Source organism: Rhineura floridana, chromosome 18 (genome assembly GCF_030035675.1).
Source record: "Rhineura floridana isolate rRhiFlo1 chromosome 18, rRhiFlo1.hap2, whole genome shotgun sequence".
Lineage (NCBI taxonomy): Eukaryota > Metazoa > Chordata > Lepidosauria > Squamata > Rhineuridae > Rhineura > Rhineura floridana.
The window spans coordinates 9,734,039-9,753,764 of record NC_084497.1 but is presented as its reverse complement, the minus strand read 5'-3'; the positions used below and the strand labels follow the sequence as shown (position 1 = coordinate 9,753,764).

Sequence of the window (19,726 nt, the reverse complement as noted above, 5' to 3'; positions counted from 1 at the left end):
GCACCTTAGATGTGATCAGGCAGACCTTTTCTTACGTTCTTCATTATAGCTAAGTGGAACCTCCATGTTCGCAGCCGGCCTACTTCTGAATAACCAGACAACAGGAGCCGTGAATACCGGATGTCCGTCTTTCCATCATGCCCTGATCGTGAGCTTTCCAGGTGCCGCTGTTGGAAAAGGGGTGCCGGACCTGACGGCACTTAAAATCAGTCATCACCGCTTGCCGCCCCTTGTGCCTGGAACCGCGTCCTGTGGTGTCGCCACATGTCTGTTTCTCCAGTTCAGGAGGGCTGGCGCTTGGAGCTAGAAGGGAGATGCTGCTTCTGCTCAGACTGGAGGCTTAGATAGGATCGGGAGGCTCCAACCATTCCTGCCTCGTAGCCAGGCCCTGATTCAGGCAAGTGCTTCCATGCCCTTTCACTCCTCCTGAGTGCAGCTACCCAGGCACTTCACAGAGGCCCTGAAGCATATGGCTGGCTTGCTGTCTCCTCTGCCTGTTAACGAGCAGGACTAAGGAACTTGATGCCCTCCAAATGTTGCTGGGCTCCAACTCCCACCATCACCACTGGCCACGCTGGCTGGGTCTGATGGGGTTTGGAGTCCAACAAGCACCTGGCAGGGACACTGAATCCACAGCCTTGCATTGCAAGATTAGTCAGCCTTGACTGACAGAGAGAAGAGCGGAGCTGGAGAAATGAGAGAGAGAAGAGAATCGCAATCGGAGAGAGGAAAGCAAGGAAGAGCATTGGAAGCTGCTGTATACCCAGTCAGACCATTGGCTTCACCTAGCTCAGTACTGACTACACTGACTGGCAGTGGCTCTCCAGGGTTTCAGGAAGGGGGACGTTTGCAGCCCTACCTAGAGATGCCGGGGATTCAACCTGGGAACTTCTGCATGCAAAGCAGGGGCTCTAGACAGCTATCAGTCGCGAATGCTTTGATTTGGATTTCTGCATTGAGCAAGGGGTCAGATTTGATGACCTTATAGGCCCCTTCCAACTCTACTATTCTATGATTCTACCTATGGCCCTTCCCGTAGGAAGGAAAGAAACAAGCCAACAAAACCAAAGGAAGAGCACAGAGTCAGTTCTTGCTACTGGTGGAAAAGTCTGGCCTCCGCCCATCCATGCTCTGATGTTTTTGGCCACCCCTTTGCCACCACAGTGTTAGGTCCAAACCCAACACGCAAGTCGCCCTGTCAACCCCAACTCGCTTATTACACCCGGGAAGAGTGCGGAGTTGAGTGCAAATGAACCCACTATCAGAGATCAAGTAACACGAGACAAAAACCTTTGCAAAGGGGACCCAATACTTACAAGCCGAAGCAGGCCAGCATGGGAACCTCGTTTATTGGTGTCATAGGGTTTATATAGGCTCACCCCGAAGTTTACAGTATCGGGCATACGTCACAAAATACAAAAGAAGCAGTTGCTAGACACTATAGCTTTGGGGCAGACAAAAGGAGGTAAAGGGGTGTAGGGGGAAGGACGAAAGTGGAAACACTAAGATTATCTCTTAGATTCCATGTCTGCATACTTCGCATGTCCTAGAGATAAGCACTATGCAACTACAGAAGAAGGGAAGAGTAAAGGGGTGGCCGGCTGCAACCGGGCGCCCCATGGGTAGGAGACAGACATGAAAATTACTACGCTTGCATATCAAAGGGTTTCACAAGTCAAGATCTGAGGGGCAGCGGAACAGCTTATAACATTTCTATGCAAGGCACCTTTATAGCAATAAACAAGGTCATAGGCATGGATGTGATACAAGAGATACATAGTAGGGAAGTTTCCAGCTTAAACCGGCTTTTATTATGCGAGCCACTGGAATGTAGGTAAGGGTCAGGTCACCAGGAAATAAACCGACATTTTATATCAAAAGTCAAATAAAGGCCACTTTGGTTCTATTTCCCATAAAGCCCAAGCTGGTTTAGATAGGACAAGTGAACTATAGTTTTACAAGCACTGGGGATTTCAATTTAACCCCAACAACAGCGTCCAAGCCATTTAAAAACAGCCTCCAAACACTCTCAGGTCGGGCAGACATCTCTCTTTCCCTCCCTTCTCCCCAGTTTTGAGTGCAGAGGCTCCAGCGTTGCACACACAGCAGATACTGACAATGCCTGACTTTGATGGAGTGCTCTGTGTTTGTGTGTGTGTGAGAGAGAGAGAGAGGGGGGGAAGGCAATGCCACATGGAAATAAGTGCTATTTGAAGAGAGACAGACACTGCATGGCAACTCCACAGGCAAAGTTCTCTTTATCCTCGTTTCCTCTGGTTCTTCCAGTGACTATTTTAAAAACAGAGGTAAACCACAAGTTGAAAAGCAAGATGAAAGAGACGTGGAGGCTCAGAAAGGATGCATGTCACCTCTGTTTTCAGGCCAGTCCTCAAAAGCCATCCCCTGCTTAACCATCCCCATCCTGGCCTTCATCTTCAGCTCCAACAAATCCTTGAGGTCTCTTTGTCCCTCTCCCAATCATTATCTCAGCCCCTCTCTTTGCTTCCTTTGTTACAGCATCAGCAAGTGCTGTTTCCTTTCCACCACATCCCTTTCCTCACTCAAAACCTTTCTGCATGTCTAGCAACCAACTTGCCTCACATTAAGGAAAGGGGAATGACACTAACACACATATTGGGTCCGGAAGCAAGGGTCAAACATTTATTTCAGGTTCTGCCCTTCTTCTAAGGAACTCAGGGTGGAGTATATTTCCCCTCCCCCCTTAGATTTAGCTTACACCACAACCTCATGAGGTTGAAAAGGACTGTGAGCAACAACCAGCACAACAGCATGGAAAGAGAAGTAAAGCAATCACCTCTCCCTATGGTTGGCCCCCATCAACTTGTATTCCGTAGTAGGCCAGTTCTGTATATGAAGATCACATTCAGCTGCCATTGCTAATAGAGCTCTCCTCCTCCTCCTCCTCCATGAATGCATATAACCCTCTTTTAAAGCAATCTAAGCTAATGGTCATTGCAACATCTTGTGGTCATGAGTCCCACAGATTAACTGGGTCTTGTGTGACGCACTTTTTCATTCTCTCTTCTTCTTCTTTAAAAAAAGACCCTGGTAAATTGCTCTTGGGGAAGGGAAGACTGTTTTCACATTCAGTATGATCAGCTCTTCCCTGCCAAAACTTGAAAAGGGATTGCTGGGGAATTCCAGACTCTCATGTCCAATCTCTCTCTCGCCCATTCCATGTCAGTGGCAGCATCCCCAACCACACAGACATCAGTTATTAAAATAGTTTTCCTTCCCCACCCAACCGTCACTTCCATATCTATAACTCTGCTGTGTCTAAAGGGGGTGTGAGGGGAGGAATGAGGTTCTGATTGGTCACTGTTGTCCATCTCACACATCCAATGGGATGCTATGCTGAGGTTGGGGCTGGGGGGGGGAGAGAGAGAGAAGCAGAGGTTTGACTAGATCTTGTGCTTGCCAATTCATACCCTCTTCGCCTTTCCTGCTGCAGCCAATATGTGAAAATGTTCCTTTGGCAGCTTTCATTATTATTCTGTCCCTCCCCCTTGCTTCTTTTTCAGGTCCTGTGGGCCGTGCGCGTTTGGTTCATTGAATCACTGCTCATGTCCTCCACGCCTGCTCTGTCCCTCCTCCCTCTTTGCTGAGTGAGCACAGAGCTAAATTTCCATCCCTCCTTTTGGCAAAAGGCCTTTCCTTAGATGCCACAGCTGCCTTCTCGACCCGGCCAAAATGTCAAGAGAATGAAATCACACTAATCTATATAAAGAAAGAGCATGAGTGCTGCTTTCACGGGCTCAGGGTCAAACAAGCCTAGTATCCTGTTGCTGACACCAGTCAGCAGTGGATGCTGCCGGAGGACGTGTGCGAGGCAATAGCGTCAGAGAAACCTTTGAGAAATTCAAGCAAAGTCAGTTATAAGACAAAGCAGCACCTAATAAGAATGTAAGAGCTCAGCTGGATCAATCCAAAAAGATCCATCTCCTAGTCCAGGGGTTGCCAACCTTTTTAGGCCCAGGGGCACATTTAAAATCCGGACACGGCACCACACACACTCAGCAACTTATGATACTTGTTATTATATAAAGCTTATTTCAAGCTCAATTTCAGCAGGGGGAGAAGCCTCTGCAGGTGTATCAGGGCAATGAAGCCAGCAAAAAACCAATATTTTGCTGCCACTATCAAATCATCAATTTGCCGCCCAGTGGAGCTCTTCAGAGTTGTCCGGGGGCTATTACATGCTGGCCCCAAGGACATGGTAGAACCCTCTGAGGCACGCTGTAATGAATTTGCTAGGCACTTCCAGGATAAAATCTTAAGCATCTGCCAGGACTTCGATTCCAGTGTTACAGCAGGTGAATCAAGTGAGGTATCCAGAGCACAGCCTTGTCCCGATTTCTTGGATGAGTTTCAGTTGGTGCAGCTTGAGGACATTGACAAGGTGCTTGGACAGGTTCGTGCAACCAGTTCTGTGCTGGATCCTTGCCCTTCTTTGCTAATAAAAGCTAGCAGGGATGGAACAGCTGGCTAGGCCAGGGAGGTGATTAATGCCTCTTTGCGAGAGGGAGTGGTCCCAGGCCCCCTGAAAGAGGCGGTAGTGAGACTACTGCTGAAGAAATCTTCCCTGGACCCAGAAAATCTTAATAACTATAGGCCAGTGGCAAATGTTCCATTCCTGGGCAAGGTCCTGGAACGAGTGGTTGCAGGCCAGCTCCAGACACTCTTGGATGAGATCGATTATCTGGATCCATTTCAGTCGGGTTGCAGGCCTGGTTTTGGCATGGAAAAAGCCTTGGTCGCCCTGTATGATGACCTTTGTCGGGAGAGGGACAGGGGGAGTGTGACTCTGCTGATTCTCCTTGATCTCTCAGCGGCTTTTGATACCATGGTATCCTTCTGGGAAGGCTGGGAGTGGCAGGGACTGCATGGCGGTGGTTCCGCTCCTACTTGGCGGGTCGCCTCCAGAAGGTGGTGCTTGGGGAGCATCGCTCAGCACCCTGGACTCTCCACTATTGGGTTCCGCAGGGGTCAGTTCTGTCCTCCATGCTGTTCAACATCTACATGAAACCGTTGGGTGTGGTCATCCGGAGTTTTGGAATGCGTTGCCATCAGTATGCTGATGACACACAGCTCTATTTCTCCTTTTCATCTTCTTCAGGTGAGGTTGTCAATGTGCTGAACCGGTGCCTGGCTGCGACAATGGACTGGATGAGGGCTAATAAACTGAGGCTCAATCTAGACAAGATTGAGATGCTGGTAGTGGGTGGTTCTTCTGACCAGATGGTGGATGTCCAACCTGTTCTGGATGGGGTTGCACTCCCCCTGAAGGAGCAGGTTCATAGTTTGGGGGTTCTCCTAGACCATCTCTGTCACTTGAGGCTCAGGTAGCCTCGGTGGCACGGAGTGTCTTCTATCAACTTCAGTTGGTGGCCCAGCTATGCCCCTATCTGGACAAGGATAGCCTGGCTTCAATTGTCCACACTCTAGTAACCTCCAAATTAGATTACTGCAATGCGCTCTACGTGGTGCTTCCTTTGAAGATGGTTCGGAAACTACAGCTTGTGCAAAATGCAGCGGCCAGATTGGTAACAGATACCAGACGGTTCGAACATATTAAACCGATTCTGGCCCGCTTGCATTGGCTGCCTGTATGTTTCCGAGCTTGATTCAAGTTGCTGGTTTTAACCTCTAAAGCCTTACATGGCTTGGGACCACAATACCTGACGAAACGCCTCTCCCGACACGAACCCACCCATACACTACGCTCAACATCCAAGGCCCTCCTGCGGGTGCCTACTGCAAGGAGAGGGAGAGGGCCTTTTCAATGGTGGCCCCCAAATGATCTCCCTGATGAAGTTCACCTGGCACCAACATTATTATCTTTTTGGCACCAGATCTATCTATCTATCTATCTATCTATCTATCTATCTATCTATCTATCTATCTATCTATCTATCTATCTATCTATCTATCTATCTATCTATCTATCTATCTATCTATCTAATCTGTTATTGCATTTGTATACCACCCCATAGCCGAAGCTCTCTGAGCGGTTTACAACAATTAAAAACATTAAAAACAAATATACAAATTTAAAAACACATTTTTTAAAAAGCAATTTAAAAAAACATGCTAAAATGCCTGGATCAAGACTTTCCTTTTCTCCCAGGCATCCTAACAGCATGTGCTGAGCTCTGCCCCCAACTTGTTAATTTGTGCTTCATGGTTTTAGATTTGTATGGTTTTTAAAACTGTATATTTGTTTTTAATGTTCAATTATTTTTGTAAACCACCCAGAGAGCTCTGGTTATGGGACGGTATATAAATAAATAAATAAATGTGTCCATGGACGAGTACATCATCCTGGAACCTTCAGAAACTCCAACAAGCGTAAGAGCCCTGTGGGGCTGGATCAGGCCACAGAGGCCCCACCTAGTCCAGCATCCTGTTCTCAGACTTGCCAACCATGTCTCCAGTGGGAAACCTTTAGGAAGCAAGCAGGGTATGAGCGCAACAGTAATTCTCCCCAGCACTTGCTGGGAATCACAAATGGGGAAAGTCACTCTTGCACTCAGGGCCTGCTTCCCATAGATGGGCCCCCTTTGGCCTGACCCAGCTAAGGGCTCTCCTTACATTCTGTTTGCACATCGCTGAAGACTCCCCTCAATTCATTGCCTCTCTCTGATGGGGATGGGTCTTCAGTTATCTCCGTCCCAGTCCTCTATGAATCATCCAAGGAGGCGGGGAGGAGGTCTCTTTTTGGTATCTGAACATTCTCAAAAATCTGCCTTCTTTTCCCAAGGCTCCTTAGTGTACAACGAGCCTGGGAAAACACGGCAGAGAGCTGGCGGCCAGCCCAGTGCCATGCTGAGTCGGCTGGGCTGAATGCTCCAAGGTGAGAGCTTGCTCACATCTCTCTCTTTATAGCTCATGTAGATTCATATACGTGGGTGGGTGGGAAACCCTGCCAAGAAGAAAAGTATCCCATGCCACTGCCCCCATGCAATACGGTTGGTCGGAAAGAGACTGAATGGTATCAGATCTGCATGGTGTACATCGACCTTGCCCCAGGGAGGAAGCCAATTCAATCCTTTGGGTTGCCCGCTGGATATAATTTGTTGAGAGACATTAGGACAAATTTGCGTGAGTGGGCGGAAAAGAGAGCTGTATCTTAAAAATAAAATTAGGGGAGGAATTGTATACCTCAGTGGAAGAGCACACATGCTGAATGCAGAAGGTGGTCACAGGTTCAGTTCCCAATGGCATCTCCAGGCAGGGTTAAGAAAGACCTGTTTGATAATCCTAGCAAGCCACTCCCAGTCAGCAAAACAGACCGGACAGTGGGAACCACTTTCAGCCCATGGGCCGCATTCCCTTTCGGGCAACCTTCTGGGGGCCACATGCCAGTGTGGGCAAGCCAGAAGCAAAGATGGGTGGAGCAATGAATACAAATTTCATCTTTTGCACAGGAGGCCCGTTTCTCCACACTCTCACACACCCCACTCTATCCTCCATCCAGTCAAGAAAGAGTTCAAGGATGCATCCCAACCAGGCAAAACCTTTCAAGGAGGGGGTGTGCCTGGGTAGAATCCCAACAGCCAGATAGAGAGACTTGGGGGGGGCACATTTGGCCCCCAGGCCTGAGGTCCTCCACCCCGGTATAGAAAATACTGAGCTAGATGGACTAATGGTCTGACTCAGTAAAAGGTGGCTTCCAATGTTTGTTCTGATGTAGTATTTTTAGGCACTTCACCCAGCACCCCAACTGTGGTAGGTCAGGTGCCCCTGGGAAGCTCACAAGCAGCACATGAAAGCGGTAGGCAGGGATTTAGAGATAGACTGTGACTGGACATGGAGGATCCTTTTGGCTCTCAAGACTAACACCTTTCCGGTTATATGCTTTAAAATACACAAGAAATGGAAGAGGTATAGCTCTATAACATAATGAGTTGTATGCAACTATGTCATACTCAGAGTAGACCCATTGAAATCAATTAACTTGCGAGTATGACTTTGTGCAGGGTTGGTGAACCTATGGCCCTCCAGATGTTGTTGGACTACAACTCCCACCATCCGTCAGTGCTGGCCATGCTGGCTGGGGCTGATGGGAGACAGAGTCCAACATCATCCGGTAGCACCACAGGTTCTCCAGCTCTAGCCTAATGCTCACAAATAAAACACCTTTTCAGTCACTGACATTAACTATGTTGCTAAAACAGCAGTATCACTAAAAACATCATCACTGCCATCATCGTGTGTTATCTGTATTCACGCTAATCAAGAGCTCAATAGAATAATAAACAAGGTCATAAAAGAGCGCCTGCATAAGTATGATAGTATGTGTGTGGACCCATGGTAGCTATTCATTATTTTATTTATTATTTGATTTATATCCCACCCTTCCTCCCAGCAGGAGCCCAGGGTGGCAAACAAAAGCACTAAAAACAGACTTTAAAATACATTAAAACAAAACAAACATTCTTTTAAAAAGCTTTGAAGACACCTTGTTAAAAAAAAAAAGGTTTAAAAACATATTAAAAAGCAATTCCAACACAGAAGCAGACTGGGATAAGGTCTCAACTTAAAAGGCTTGTTGACAGACGAAGGTGCCGAAAAGATAACAGAGATGGCGCTCACTGGCTTGGAGGCAACATAGTGGGAGGTCAACACAGAAAAAAAGTAGAAATATGTCCAATGGGAACGCCAATGGGAATTCTGCTCACAGCTTATAACGGAAAAGCAAAGAGTGGATCGTACCAGGAGCCACCCATTTGGTGACAGCTTTGGCCCATCCCGAATCTATGGCTTGACTCCTTCACCTAGATAACCCACACAACCCCAAGTTGAAGTGGAGAAAAAATGCCTTCATTTTCTGCACACAACTGTATAAGCTCCTATCTATAGCAGGGATGGCTAACCTTTTTTGGCAAAAGGGCTGCATTCACCATCAGCCAGCCCTCCAGGGGCTGCATGTCAGTGGGGTGTGTGGTAACTTCACTCTCTTGCACATGTGCACACACACACACACACACAAAGAGGTTAGATCTGTGCAAACTGACTCAGGAGAAAGGTTACCAGCTTTTCCCTGCTCATCAGACGAGCGATCTGATGATAAAGGAGGGGGTGATTTGCATCTGCATGCACACACCGATCTGGGTCTATTTTTATTTATTTATTTACTTGGTTGGGTTTTTTTTTTGCCACTGCCAAAATTGGTAAGGTTTCACAGGACCAGAAAAACTTACTCAGGGGGCGCCCCCAGACTGAATATCACAGAACTGCAAATACAGTAGAATGATGTGTAAATGGTCCAGTATAAATCCACCACTAATGCGCTATTACTGCACGAATAATGCTCATGGATGGGCATTAGGGAATTGATGCCGCCCTGGGCTCCTACTGGGAGAAAAGGCAGAACATAAATCTAATAAATAAAAATAACATAAATAATTAGGAAAAAGAATGACAATATAAAGGTTAATGCCCGACAATGAGAGTCATTCATGCAATAATAGCACATTAGTGGTGGACTATCCACACACCATTCTGCTTCATCAGTCATTTTGCGATGCTTCCCCATTGTTTCCGCATGATTGTCATAGCACTCTTGCGCAAAAGCAGGTTACCCCCCTCCCCCAGAACATTTGTGGTATGAAAAGTTACAGGATTTCAGCAGGAGGCTACAGGACATGCACAGACTGGAAATGAAGCAGTATGTCAATCCCAAAACATTTGCAAATGAATAGTATGGAAAGCGGGATTGAATATAACACCCTCAATACTATCCTAAGCGCAAATCATCATGAATGCACAATCAAAAAGGCCATCTAGAGGAGCCCTGTATTAAAAGTTAATTAAGTCCACACGTTTCCTTGTGCCAGTCCCTGAAAAGCATCACTGGGTCATCTACAGACACCCTGCCCCATATCTCCAAGTACGATGAGAGATCAGCAACTGGAGGTCTCAGAGCCAAATCTGCCTCCCCCCCCCGGGGTGGGGGAAACAACAGCCGGCTTGATTTTGTATCCAGTTGCTAGCTGCTCACTTTGTGGAATTCATGGGGGTAATAGTTGAGGAGGGGGTGGACGGACCCATTACACAGCACTCCCTTTCTCCAAAAGTGGTGCTCCTATGAAACTAGTTGCTGAACAAGGCTATATTCCCCACAGATATACACTACATTTCGGCAGAGAAGAGGTAAAAGGGGTGGTCATTGTTGACAGACTGTTGTTTTTTTTAAATCAAACCTTGCATGCTGTGATGAAGGAGTGTGAGGTGGTGGAAAGAGGAAGCATGCAGCCGCCAGTATCAGTTTAAAAGGTCACCACAGCCAATAAGCTGACAAGAAAATAAATACTCTCTTACACACGGGAAGGGTACACTGACCAGAATGATTTCCTCCATTCCAAAATTAAAACCTCATAACAGAGAATTTCAGAAAATTTCCACCCTGGGACCTCTAAACTTTGAGCGTTGAAATTGCTATTGCTTATCCTGTGTTGCAAATCTGTTCATTCATGTTCTTTTAAAAAAAATAATAAAAAACTACACACACATATAACCCACCCAGATTGTTTTTCAAAAAGTGACAAAATTCAGTTCTTTACTGCATGCGCCGTAAAAGTCAAAGCTGTCTCCTCACCCCATCGTCTTCCTGGCTGTGTCTTCTCTTTCAGCACTGCCTTTGATCCTTTCCACGTTGCCTTTCCCTGCTTGCTTTCTTTCTTTTTTTCTTTCTCCGGATCCGGATACTCCTCAAATTTCCTCCGGAATTTCACTTTGGAAATCCACTAGTTGCTTAAGCAGAAGGAAAAAGGGGGAGGATGTGCAGATGAAAGGGAGAAATGTTATATATATATATATATATATATATATCTCCATACATTGCTAAGGGTGTGGGAAGACTAGCGGAGCCACCCCCTCCCCAAGGAGCCCACATCCCGGGGGGGGGGGAGATCCCAGGGAGAACTTTGCCTCTCCTGCTAACAGATTCTTCCCATTAGGAAGAGGGCGGAAACAGAAGGAGGAGGTTGTCAGCTGGCTTTTTTGTGTGTTGCAAATATTTCTCCTTTCCTCTGTTTCAGGCGAGCCAAAGCGTCCCCTGCTCTGCTCAAACAATATTCAAAAATAAATCAGAATAAAAGTGTGTCTCCTTACCCCTTTTGTGTCCTTTGTAAGGTTGTTTGGCAATGTCTTTGTTCTCCTTTTTTATTTAAATTAAAAAAAATTCTCTTCCTTCCTCTACCAACTCTGCTTCATCTCTCGGTCACATTTCTTGTGAGTTATTTGCAAGGGGGGGGGTCTTCTTTGTTGGCTCCTTGGCACCACCTGCTGGAGGACTCTTGAACTCCCACGTCTTCTGCAGCCACACGCCAGAGCCTTTCCGCTGGCACTCAGGGCATTTTCCAGGATTGTTCACAGCACCTGGGAGCAAAGCAACTGCAGGACAGAGAGCGCAATCTGAAGATGAAAGGGTGTGCCAGCCCATGTCAGTTTCAGAACAGATACTCAAAAGCACTATCTCACAAAAGATCATATATCAAGGGTGAGGAAGGCTTTTCAGCCAGAGGGCCGCATCCCCTCCTGGGGAAGCTTCCAGAGGCCACATGCAGGTCGTGGAGGAACCAAAGACACCAGTGGGTGGAACAATGTTATGTTCCAGCCCCACTGTAGTTGGATGTGCATCCCCTCCCCACAGCTCTCCATGTGGGCAAGCAAGAGGCATTTTTCACTTCAAAGACACACTCTGGCCAGGCAAAAAGACTGGAGGAAGGGTGTGAAGGAGGGCCAGTGAGAGGGTGTGGCCTCGGAAGAGCCCCCAGGACCAGAGAGATCACCCAGGAGAACTTCATTCAGCTCCTGGCTTGATGTTCCCCAGCAATGATATATAATGTTAGAAGAGACCCTTAGACAGAGGGTCCCATCTGGTCCAGCATTTTTGCTCCCTGCTCTTTCCTCTGTGCCAGCTAGCATTCAGGCAGACTGCCTCTCAGTGTGGAGGCTCCATTCTTAGCTAAAAACACAAGAGCAGCCTGGCTGAATCCTACCATTAGCTGCCCGTGACTTTTTTTTTAAAGGAACCTCCGTGTTCAGACGCAGATGTCTCAGATGCTGGGGGCAAACAACAGGGGATGCCCTTGCACCTCCACACTTTGCTTGGAAACTAAGGGGGGTATGAGATTGCCCGAGACATCTATTTGGCCAGCATGTTCAGCATGACGCTGAATCAGATGAAGCTTTTGGTCTGATCCAGGATGGATCTTCTTGCGTCAGATCAGTCAGTGGCTGCCACCCATGATTCCTAACAATGGCGCCTCCATGTACAGAACCAGTCTACCCCCTGAATAGCATACGGTGGGGACAAATGGCAAAGGAAGGCCACTGCTTTCAGAACTTGTATTGTGAGCTTCCACCAGAGGCAACTGGCCGGCACTGGGAAACAGGATGTTGGACTGGAAGAGGCCCTTTTCTCAGCATGCAAGCCAAGTATGTATGGGAGTGTGTGAGAGTGAGCGAATGGCTGTATTTGGTCCTGACTTCTGCTGCTATGCAGACTGCCTCCCCCCGCCCCAAGGGAGAAGAACCCAAAGGGGTGGTGGTGGAAGAGATGGTTTTCCATCCCTGAACGAGATGGACCCAACTTGGTGTGATCCAGCAGGACTCAGAAAACATTCATTCATTTACTTGTTTATGGAAAGCTTTTGGAAAGTATTTTCCTGCACTGCCCCCAGTTTTTACAAGGCATCTGTCCTTGCCCCAGAGGTTAGGGATAAACAGGGCTTTCAAGGCGGCTGCTGTTGGGCTGGCTGCAGTTCAAGCACCCGTAGCCCTTGCTCTGCCCTCTGGGGGGGAAAAACAGCCACAAGCAGCAGGAGCATCTGACTCACAAGCCGCAGCAAGAAGCTCACATGGAAACTTGTGAACGGCTGAACGATTAATGCTCTAAATAAAATCGCCCCTCAGTTTCCCCTTGAAGGTTCAGGAGACGCACTTCTGGTTCTCAGCAGGACGGAGCAAGGCCTGCAAACGTTTCCCTCCCTGTTCCAGTTCCTGCCGACTCAATTAAGGCAATCTGCCATGTGACAAATAATTAGTTTCTAAAAGGAGCCATCGATACCGGATAGCCCAACCATAGCAAGTTGAGGATGCCGCTTGTCCTACTTTCCAAGGTGTCTTTAGCACAGTTCAAGTTTAGCCTATTTGTTACTGGTGGTGATACAGGACAGGAAAATGGAGCAAAAAAAAAGAGAGAGGAAAAGATAGTTCCGGATCTAGAATGTGATATAGACGCCCATGAAATTGTTGGAGTGCTTATCCAATCACACCTTATTTAAAATAACTCACTTTAGTCACCACGGTTTCTAGAACTGCTTATCTTTTATAAGAAACAAAGTTCAAAACAACTCCTCTTACATACAGGAGCCTCCCTGCTTTGTCTCTGTATGAGTCTGTGCTCCAGCTTTCCCCCCTTTCCAATCAGGCTCCGCTGAGGAAAGGCAGGTAATTTTGCCCCATCTCTGCGATGGGTGAGGTTGGATGATTCAAATCACTCCTAATGTAGACATACAGCAGAAGTACCTGTCCTCAGAGGGCACTGCCCACAGCAACCATACATGAGCAACCGTAACTCTGGCTTTGCCTTCTTCCAATTAGCCTCCACTAGGGAGGTACACGATTCTGCCATCTCTGTATCAGGCATGAATGAATCAGTAACTTCCGATGCAGACATACACCAGAATTGCTGACCTTCAGAAGGAGGTTGTCTGTTGTATCTCTGTATAAGTCACTGCCCTGGGCTTCTTAGGTGGAGAGTGGACATCTCTGAAGGTGCGTCATTCTTACTCCTATACACTCAAGTATAACAAGTGGTTTCTAATTTTAATTCAGGGGGAGAGAAAAAATCAGCATGCCTCAGAAACCACTTTGAGATGAACAAATAAATGAGTGATAAATGCTACAGTACAGCCCCTTGCTGAAAAAGAAGTCTTCTTTGGACACAAAATGGAAATAGCTAATTACAAAGAGGACCTCAAAAAATGCTGCAGTGGATCCACCCTCCAGAAGGTACGGTTGGACTTACCGTGAACGGTGTTTCTTCATGGATGCCATGAGGTCTCCACGTGGGTTATAGTCCCCAATCAGCTCGAGACAGGAACCTGTCATAATTTTTTCTTGGCTCCTCCCCTTCTTACTGAGGTGATGCCAGTTCTCTTTCTTGACCAGCTCGGAACTTCACCTCAGTGTAACATAGAAAGAACAAATCAGAAGATATAACAACAGAATAAGAGCAGATAACACAGATTGCAGATGGATTTCCCAGCCCCTCATAGGGAGGGTCGTGGAGACCTCATGGCATCCATGAAGAAACACCGTTCACGGTAAGTACCTTCTTTCATGGATGCCAGTGAGGTCTCCACGTGGGACGTACCAAAGCTCGGCCATAGGGTGGGTCTATTGAGGAAGAACCTGCTGGAGAACCCTACGACCAAATGCGGCCTACGCAGATGCGTATAAGTCCATTTTGTAGTGTTGGGTAAATGACGAAGGTGAGGCCCAAGTTGCTGCCCTGCAGATCTCCTCCAATGGGGCATTAGCTGAAAAGGCCGCTGTTGTGGCTGCCGCTCTAGTGGAATGCGCCGTGATTCCCTGTGGCACGGGTTTACTGAGTGATCTGTAGGCTAAGGAAATACATGCCTTTAGCCATCTAGCTATAGTTGATTTTGACACCTTGTGGCCTAGAGTCGGAGGATGGAATGATACCAGCGGAGATTCCGATCTACGGAATTGAGCTGTCCTATTGATGTATACCTTCAACGCCCTCCTCGCATCGAGGGAGTGACATGCCCTTTCCATGGGGTGTTTAGGATTTGGGCAGAACGTGGGCAGCACAATCTCCTGTTGCAGGTGAAACTGAGACCTGACCTTTGGTATGGAGCTAGGGTCGATCCTCAGTACAACTCTATTGTTATGGAAAATGCAGAGGTGTTTTTGCACTGATAGAGCCTGAATCTCTGATATCCTGCGTGCTGACGTGATTGCTATGAGGAACGTGACTTTGAAGGTGAGTATTCGCAAAGGAACCATCTGCAGGGGTTCAAATGGAGATTTCTGTAGTGCGGTCAACACTGTATGGAGGTGCCATGAAGGAAATCTGTGCACTCCTGGAGGGCTGATAACGGTTGCTCCTCTTAGAAATCTCTTGAGCAGCGAATGTGACGCTGGAGAGACCCCTTCGTCTAAAGATAGAACGGATGCAAGCGCCGATAGCTGATGTTTGAGGGTGTTAGGACGTAGACCCTGGTGGAGGCCGTCCTGGAGGAACTGCAGGATATGTGGTGCGGATGCCATCATAGGATTGGTGTCATGCGCTGTACACCAACGCAGGAAAGCTGCCCAAGTGGATTGGTATATCCTGAGCGTAGATGGCCTACGTGACACCAGGATAGTTGCTGTCGCATCAGGTGAAATATTTAATGCTAACAGCCTGCTCCGTTCAACCTCCAGGCGACTAGCTGAAGCCAGGCTGGGTCTGGGTGGAGGACCGGTCCCTGATGTAACAGGTCGTGTCGATTTGGAAGTGGAAGGGGGGTTCTGACAGACAGCTGGACTAGGTCTGCAAACCATGATCTTCTCGGCCAGTATGGGGCTATTAGGACCACCTGCGCCTCTTCCCTCCTGATCTTGTTGAGGACTCTGGCGAGGAGAGGAGTTGGTGGAAACGCATACAGTAGGAGCTGTGGCCAACTCGCCGTCAGTGCGTCTATCTGTTCCGCCCCACGCATGTGGAATCTTGCAAAATATCGAGGGATCTGATAGTTTGTGTCCGAGGCAAAGAGGTCCACCTCTAATTTTCCGAAGTGTTGTTGAACCATCAGGAAGACGCTTCTGTTGAGTGCCCATTCCCCTGGGAATATCTGACATCTGCTGAGCCAATCCGCCCGATCGTTCATTGCTCCCTGCAGGTATTCCGCCGATACAGATGTAAGGCGCTGCTCTGCCCAGGACAGCATGGCTATTGCTTCTCCGCTGAGGAGCTTGGATCGGGTCCCTCCTTGTCTCATTATGTATGATCTGGTCGAGGTGTTGTCTGTTTTGATCAATACATCGGGGTAGTGAAGACTGGGAAAGAAATGCTTCAGCGCCAGGTGAGCTGCCCTCAGTTCCAGCCAGTTGATGGGCCTGGCTGTCTCTGGTGGACTCCAACGTCCTTGTACAAAGAGATCCATATAATGAGCCCCCCAGCCCCAGAGGCTGGCATCTGAAGTAATTATTGTGCGAGGCGGGTCCTGTATCGGGATCCCCCTGGACAAATTCGAGTCCCGATGCCACCAGGTGAGAGACTGACGCACTTTGTGTGGTAAGGCAATCACACGGTGTCGCCTCGAGGCGATGTCTCTCTGGAACTTGATCAGAAGATGTTGAAGAGGACGTGAATGAAGTCTGGCCCATGGTGTAACTGCTATAGATGATGCCATCATCCCGAGCAGTTTTGCCAGGCGCATCAAGTCTGATTTTGTTTGGTCGCGTATGGAGCGTGCTAGGTCTGTGATGGCCCGGATTCATTGTGGCGCCAGTGTTATAGTTTGAGCAAGGGTGTCTATCACCGTGCCCAGGTGTATAAGTGATTGCGTGGGGTAGAGGTGACTCTTGAACATTCACTAAAAAACCGTGGTTTTGTAGGAAACTGAGTGTAAGATTTAAGTCTTTGTTTGCCTGGGTAAACGACTGAGACCTGAGAAGTAGGTCGTCCAGATAAGGGGAGAGGTGCACCCCTTTCAGACGTAGGCCTGAGAGTGCTGCTGCCAGCACCTTGGTGAAGATCCTGGGTGCCGTGGCAAGTCCAAATGGCAGGGCTTTGTACTGAAAGTGTTTCTTGTCGTATGTGAACCTGAGCAACCTTCTGTGCGTGGGGTGAATTGGAATGTGCAGGTAGGCCTCCTTGAGGTCTATGGATGCCAAATAGTCCTGGGGTTGGAGTGCCTCTCTGATTGAAGCTATAGTTTCCATCCGGAAAGTCCTGCGTTTCAGGAACTGGTTGACAAACCTGAGGTCGAGCACCCCCCTGAATGAACTGTCCTTTTTTGCCACCAAAAAGAAGAGGGAGTACACTCCTGAGAACCGTTCGTCCATGGGGACGGGTTCTATAGCTGAGATTTGTAGAAGGTGCTCTATTTCTGCTAGGAATGTTCCGTGTTTTTGTAGTGATGTCGGTCTGTGTGAGAAGACGAAACGTGGGGGTGGATACTGATGTAACTCCAGTCTGTACCCGTCTTTGATAATGCTCAGGACCCATTTGTCTTTTGTTGTTGTCTGCCATTGGTTTAGGAAGTAATTGAGTCGACCTCCGACAGGTATAGAGTCAGAAACGTTGTTGTGGTTGACGCTGCTGCCTAGTCTGGTAGGACTGCTGTCTATTCTGGTGGAATCTCTGTGGAGGCTTCTGGTTTTGCCAGGGAAAATGGGAGCCTCTAAAATCCCTCTGTCTGTTGCTGAAGAAGGGCCTTGAGCCACGAAAGGAATGCGTCTGGAAAGTGGGAGTATAGCGTCGGAATGGCTTTCTTTCCTCTTTCCCCTGTGAGGGCATAACTTTCTTTTTATCCTTATTGTCCACCAATACCTCCGCCAGATTGTCTTCCCCAAATAATTTCCCACCTGTATATTTAGCCGTGGCTAGATTAAATCTGGATGCATTCTCCGCATCCCAATGTGAAAGCCATACTAGGCGCCTGGCTACCACTGCCGTGGCCATAGCCCTGGCTGCAAATTGTGAGGAATCCATAGTAGCGTCTGCTATGAAGGCCATGCAGCGTGAGAGTTTTAAAATGGACTTTCGTAACTTGGAGACCTCCAGCTCCTGATTTTGGGCTAGGTCCTCAATCCACAGCAGTGATGCCCTAGAGAATACTGAAGCTGCCACAGAGGCTCTTATGGACATAGCCGTCGCTTCATGTACCCGCTTAAGTGCTAGATCTGACTTGCGCTGTATGGGATCTTTGAGATGAGCATCCCCATCCCGTGGCAAGATCGAATGTGACAGGAGCGCAGTAATAGGCCCATCCACGTCTGGGGCCCGCAACTGTTCCATAACACTGGGTTCTAAGGTATATAGTCTATTGGCCCAGTTAGTCCCTCTTTTGGGGTATAGCGGTAGCTCCCACTCCTGTTGAATATTAGCCAACAGCATAGGTGGGCACGGAATGCCCTTAGGGCCGGTCTTAACAGTAGGCAGTACCATAGCTGGCCTGGAGGAGGTAGGTTGTTCCTCAGAAGAAGCAGTCAGCTCCAGGGAAGCAATCACCTTTTTTAATAATGGTTCAAAATGAACTTCCAAAAATAGTCTGACCGAGTTTTGAGCCTCTGTTTCTGAGGCATCGGTCCATTCTCCGTCATCCATGGACCCTGTAGATCCGATTTCTGATAGGGCATCCTGGTGGTCCCGCTCATAATACCCCGTACCCATAGCCACCAAAGTCCGGTCAGGGGAAAGCTGTCTGGCAACCTGGCGTGGTCTCTTACATGGTGGGGGGGCGGCTACTGCCGTAGGCTGTGGGCATTGTGGAGTATTGGGGGGTATCATAGTAAATGGTGGGACTTCCTCTAATAGTGCCTGCTTAAGTTGCCGAATTACGTCAGGCAAAAACAACTGTGCCAGCGTCATTGAAGGGGTTATTAAAGGAGCTGGCATAGGCTGAGGAGAGAGCTGGGGTGGAGAGACGGGGGGGCCATACCGCCCATGGGCTTCCGTCGTTCCCTCATCCTCCGATCTGCTGTCATCCGGCTGCTCCAGTAGATGGCGCTGGACTGCAGGCTCTATCGAACACGTCTCTTGAGTGCCACTCAAGATGGCCGCCGCTGCCTTTTCGGCGGGAAAAATCATTAGGGAGCTGGAAGAGGCAGTAGGCGGTGGTGAAAGGCTCACTTCGCACAGTAGGCCTCCGCCCCGATTAGAACTGTGCCGCGATGTAGCAGCGAAATTCATGCTCTGACGTGAGGCTTCTTGCCTATGCTCCCTGGCCGGACGTTGCGCGTCCGCTGGAGCTGTTGCCGTCATGCCCAATATCTGCAGGGAACTGACTGCAGCAGGAGCTGGGTGCTGCCCTGATTTTTTGTGTCCCTTCTTGTTCTGGGATTGTGGGACAGACGGCGGCTGGGAACTGACTGCAGCAGGAGCTGAGTGCTGCCCTGACCCTTTATGGCCTTGCAGGGATCCGACCACAGTAGCCACTGTGTGCTGCCCTGTTCCTCTAAGGGTTTTTGTCCTGGCGGTCTGAGAAGACAGCAGTGCTTCCATATCTCAGCCAGGAGAGAAAGAATAGGTACGAAAAGAGGAAGAGAAAGATAATAAGAAGTATAGAAAAGAACGAAGGAAAATAGAGGAGCCGTAGGCTGATAGTCTACAGAAGTGAGAGAAAAACAGCCAAAGGTTGTTGCCCGAGCTGAGACAGGAACAGAACTGGCATCACCTCAGTAAGAAGGGGAGGAGCCAAGAAAAAATTATGACAGGTTCCTGTCTCGAGCTGATTGGGGACTATAACCCACGTGGAGACCTCATGGCATCCATGAAAGAAAGGAGTATTCTCTTGTTCGGGGTTTCTATGCAGTTATCCCCTCCAAGCAAAGCATCCTACTCTTTCCCAGTTGTCAGTCCTCATCAGGTTGTGGAGTGTGTGTGTTTTTTTAGAGGGTACCCACCTTAGGTATTTCTTTTTTAAATTTTGTTTATTTCTACAAACCTCATGGTTCTCTC

At 48.3% G+C, this 19,726-nt stretch overlaps 1 protein-coding gene across 3 annotated transcripts in view; it reads right to left on the bottom strand.

Annotated features, from left to right (window-relative positions):
* Window positions 1–11,239, bottom strand: part of HOMER3 (homer scaffold protein 3) — a 57,367-nt gene extending 46,128 nt beyond the window's left edge. The window contains exons 1-2 of one of the 3 annotated variants that reach the window (XM_061600744.1): window positions 11,137–11,239; window positions 10,622–10,776 (exon numbers count right to left, since the gene is read on the bottom strand). In XM_061600744.1, the coding sequence (XP_061456728.1) occupies window positions 10,622–10,626 (5 nt within the window). In that variant the 5' untranslated portion in view covers window positions 10,627–10,776; window positions 11,137–11,239. Of the gene's footprint in view, window positions 1–10,621; window positions 10,968–11,136 lie in introns of those variants that run through there. The other 2 variants (XM_061600745.1, XM_061600746.1) reach the window with 2 other exon arrangements.
* Between the last annotated feature and the right edge of the window lie 8,487 nt (window positions 11,240–19,726).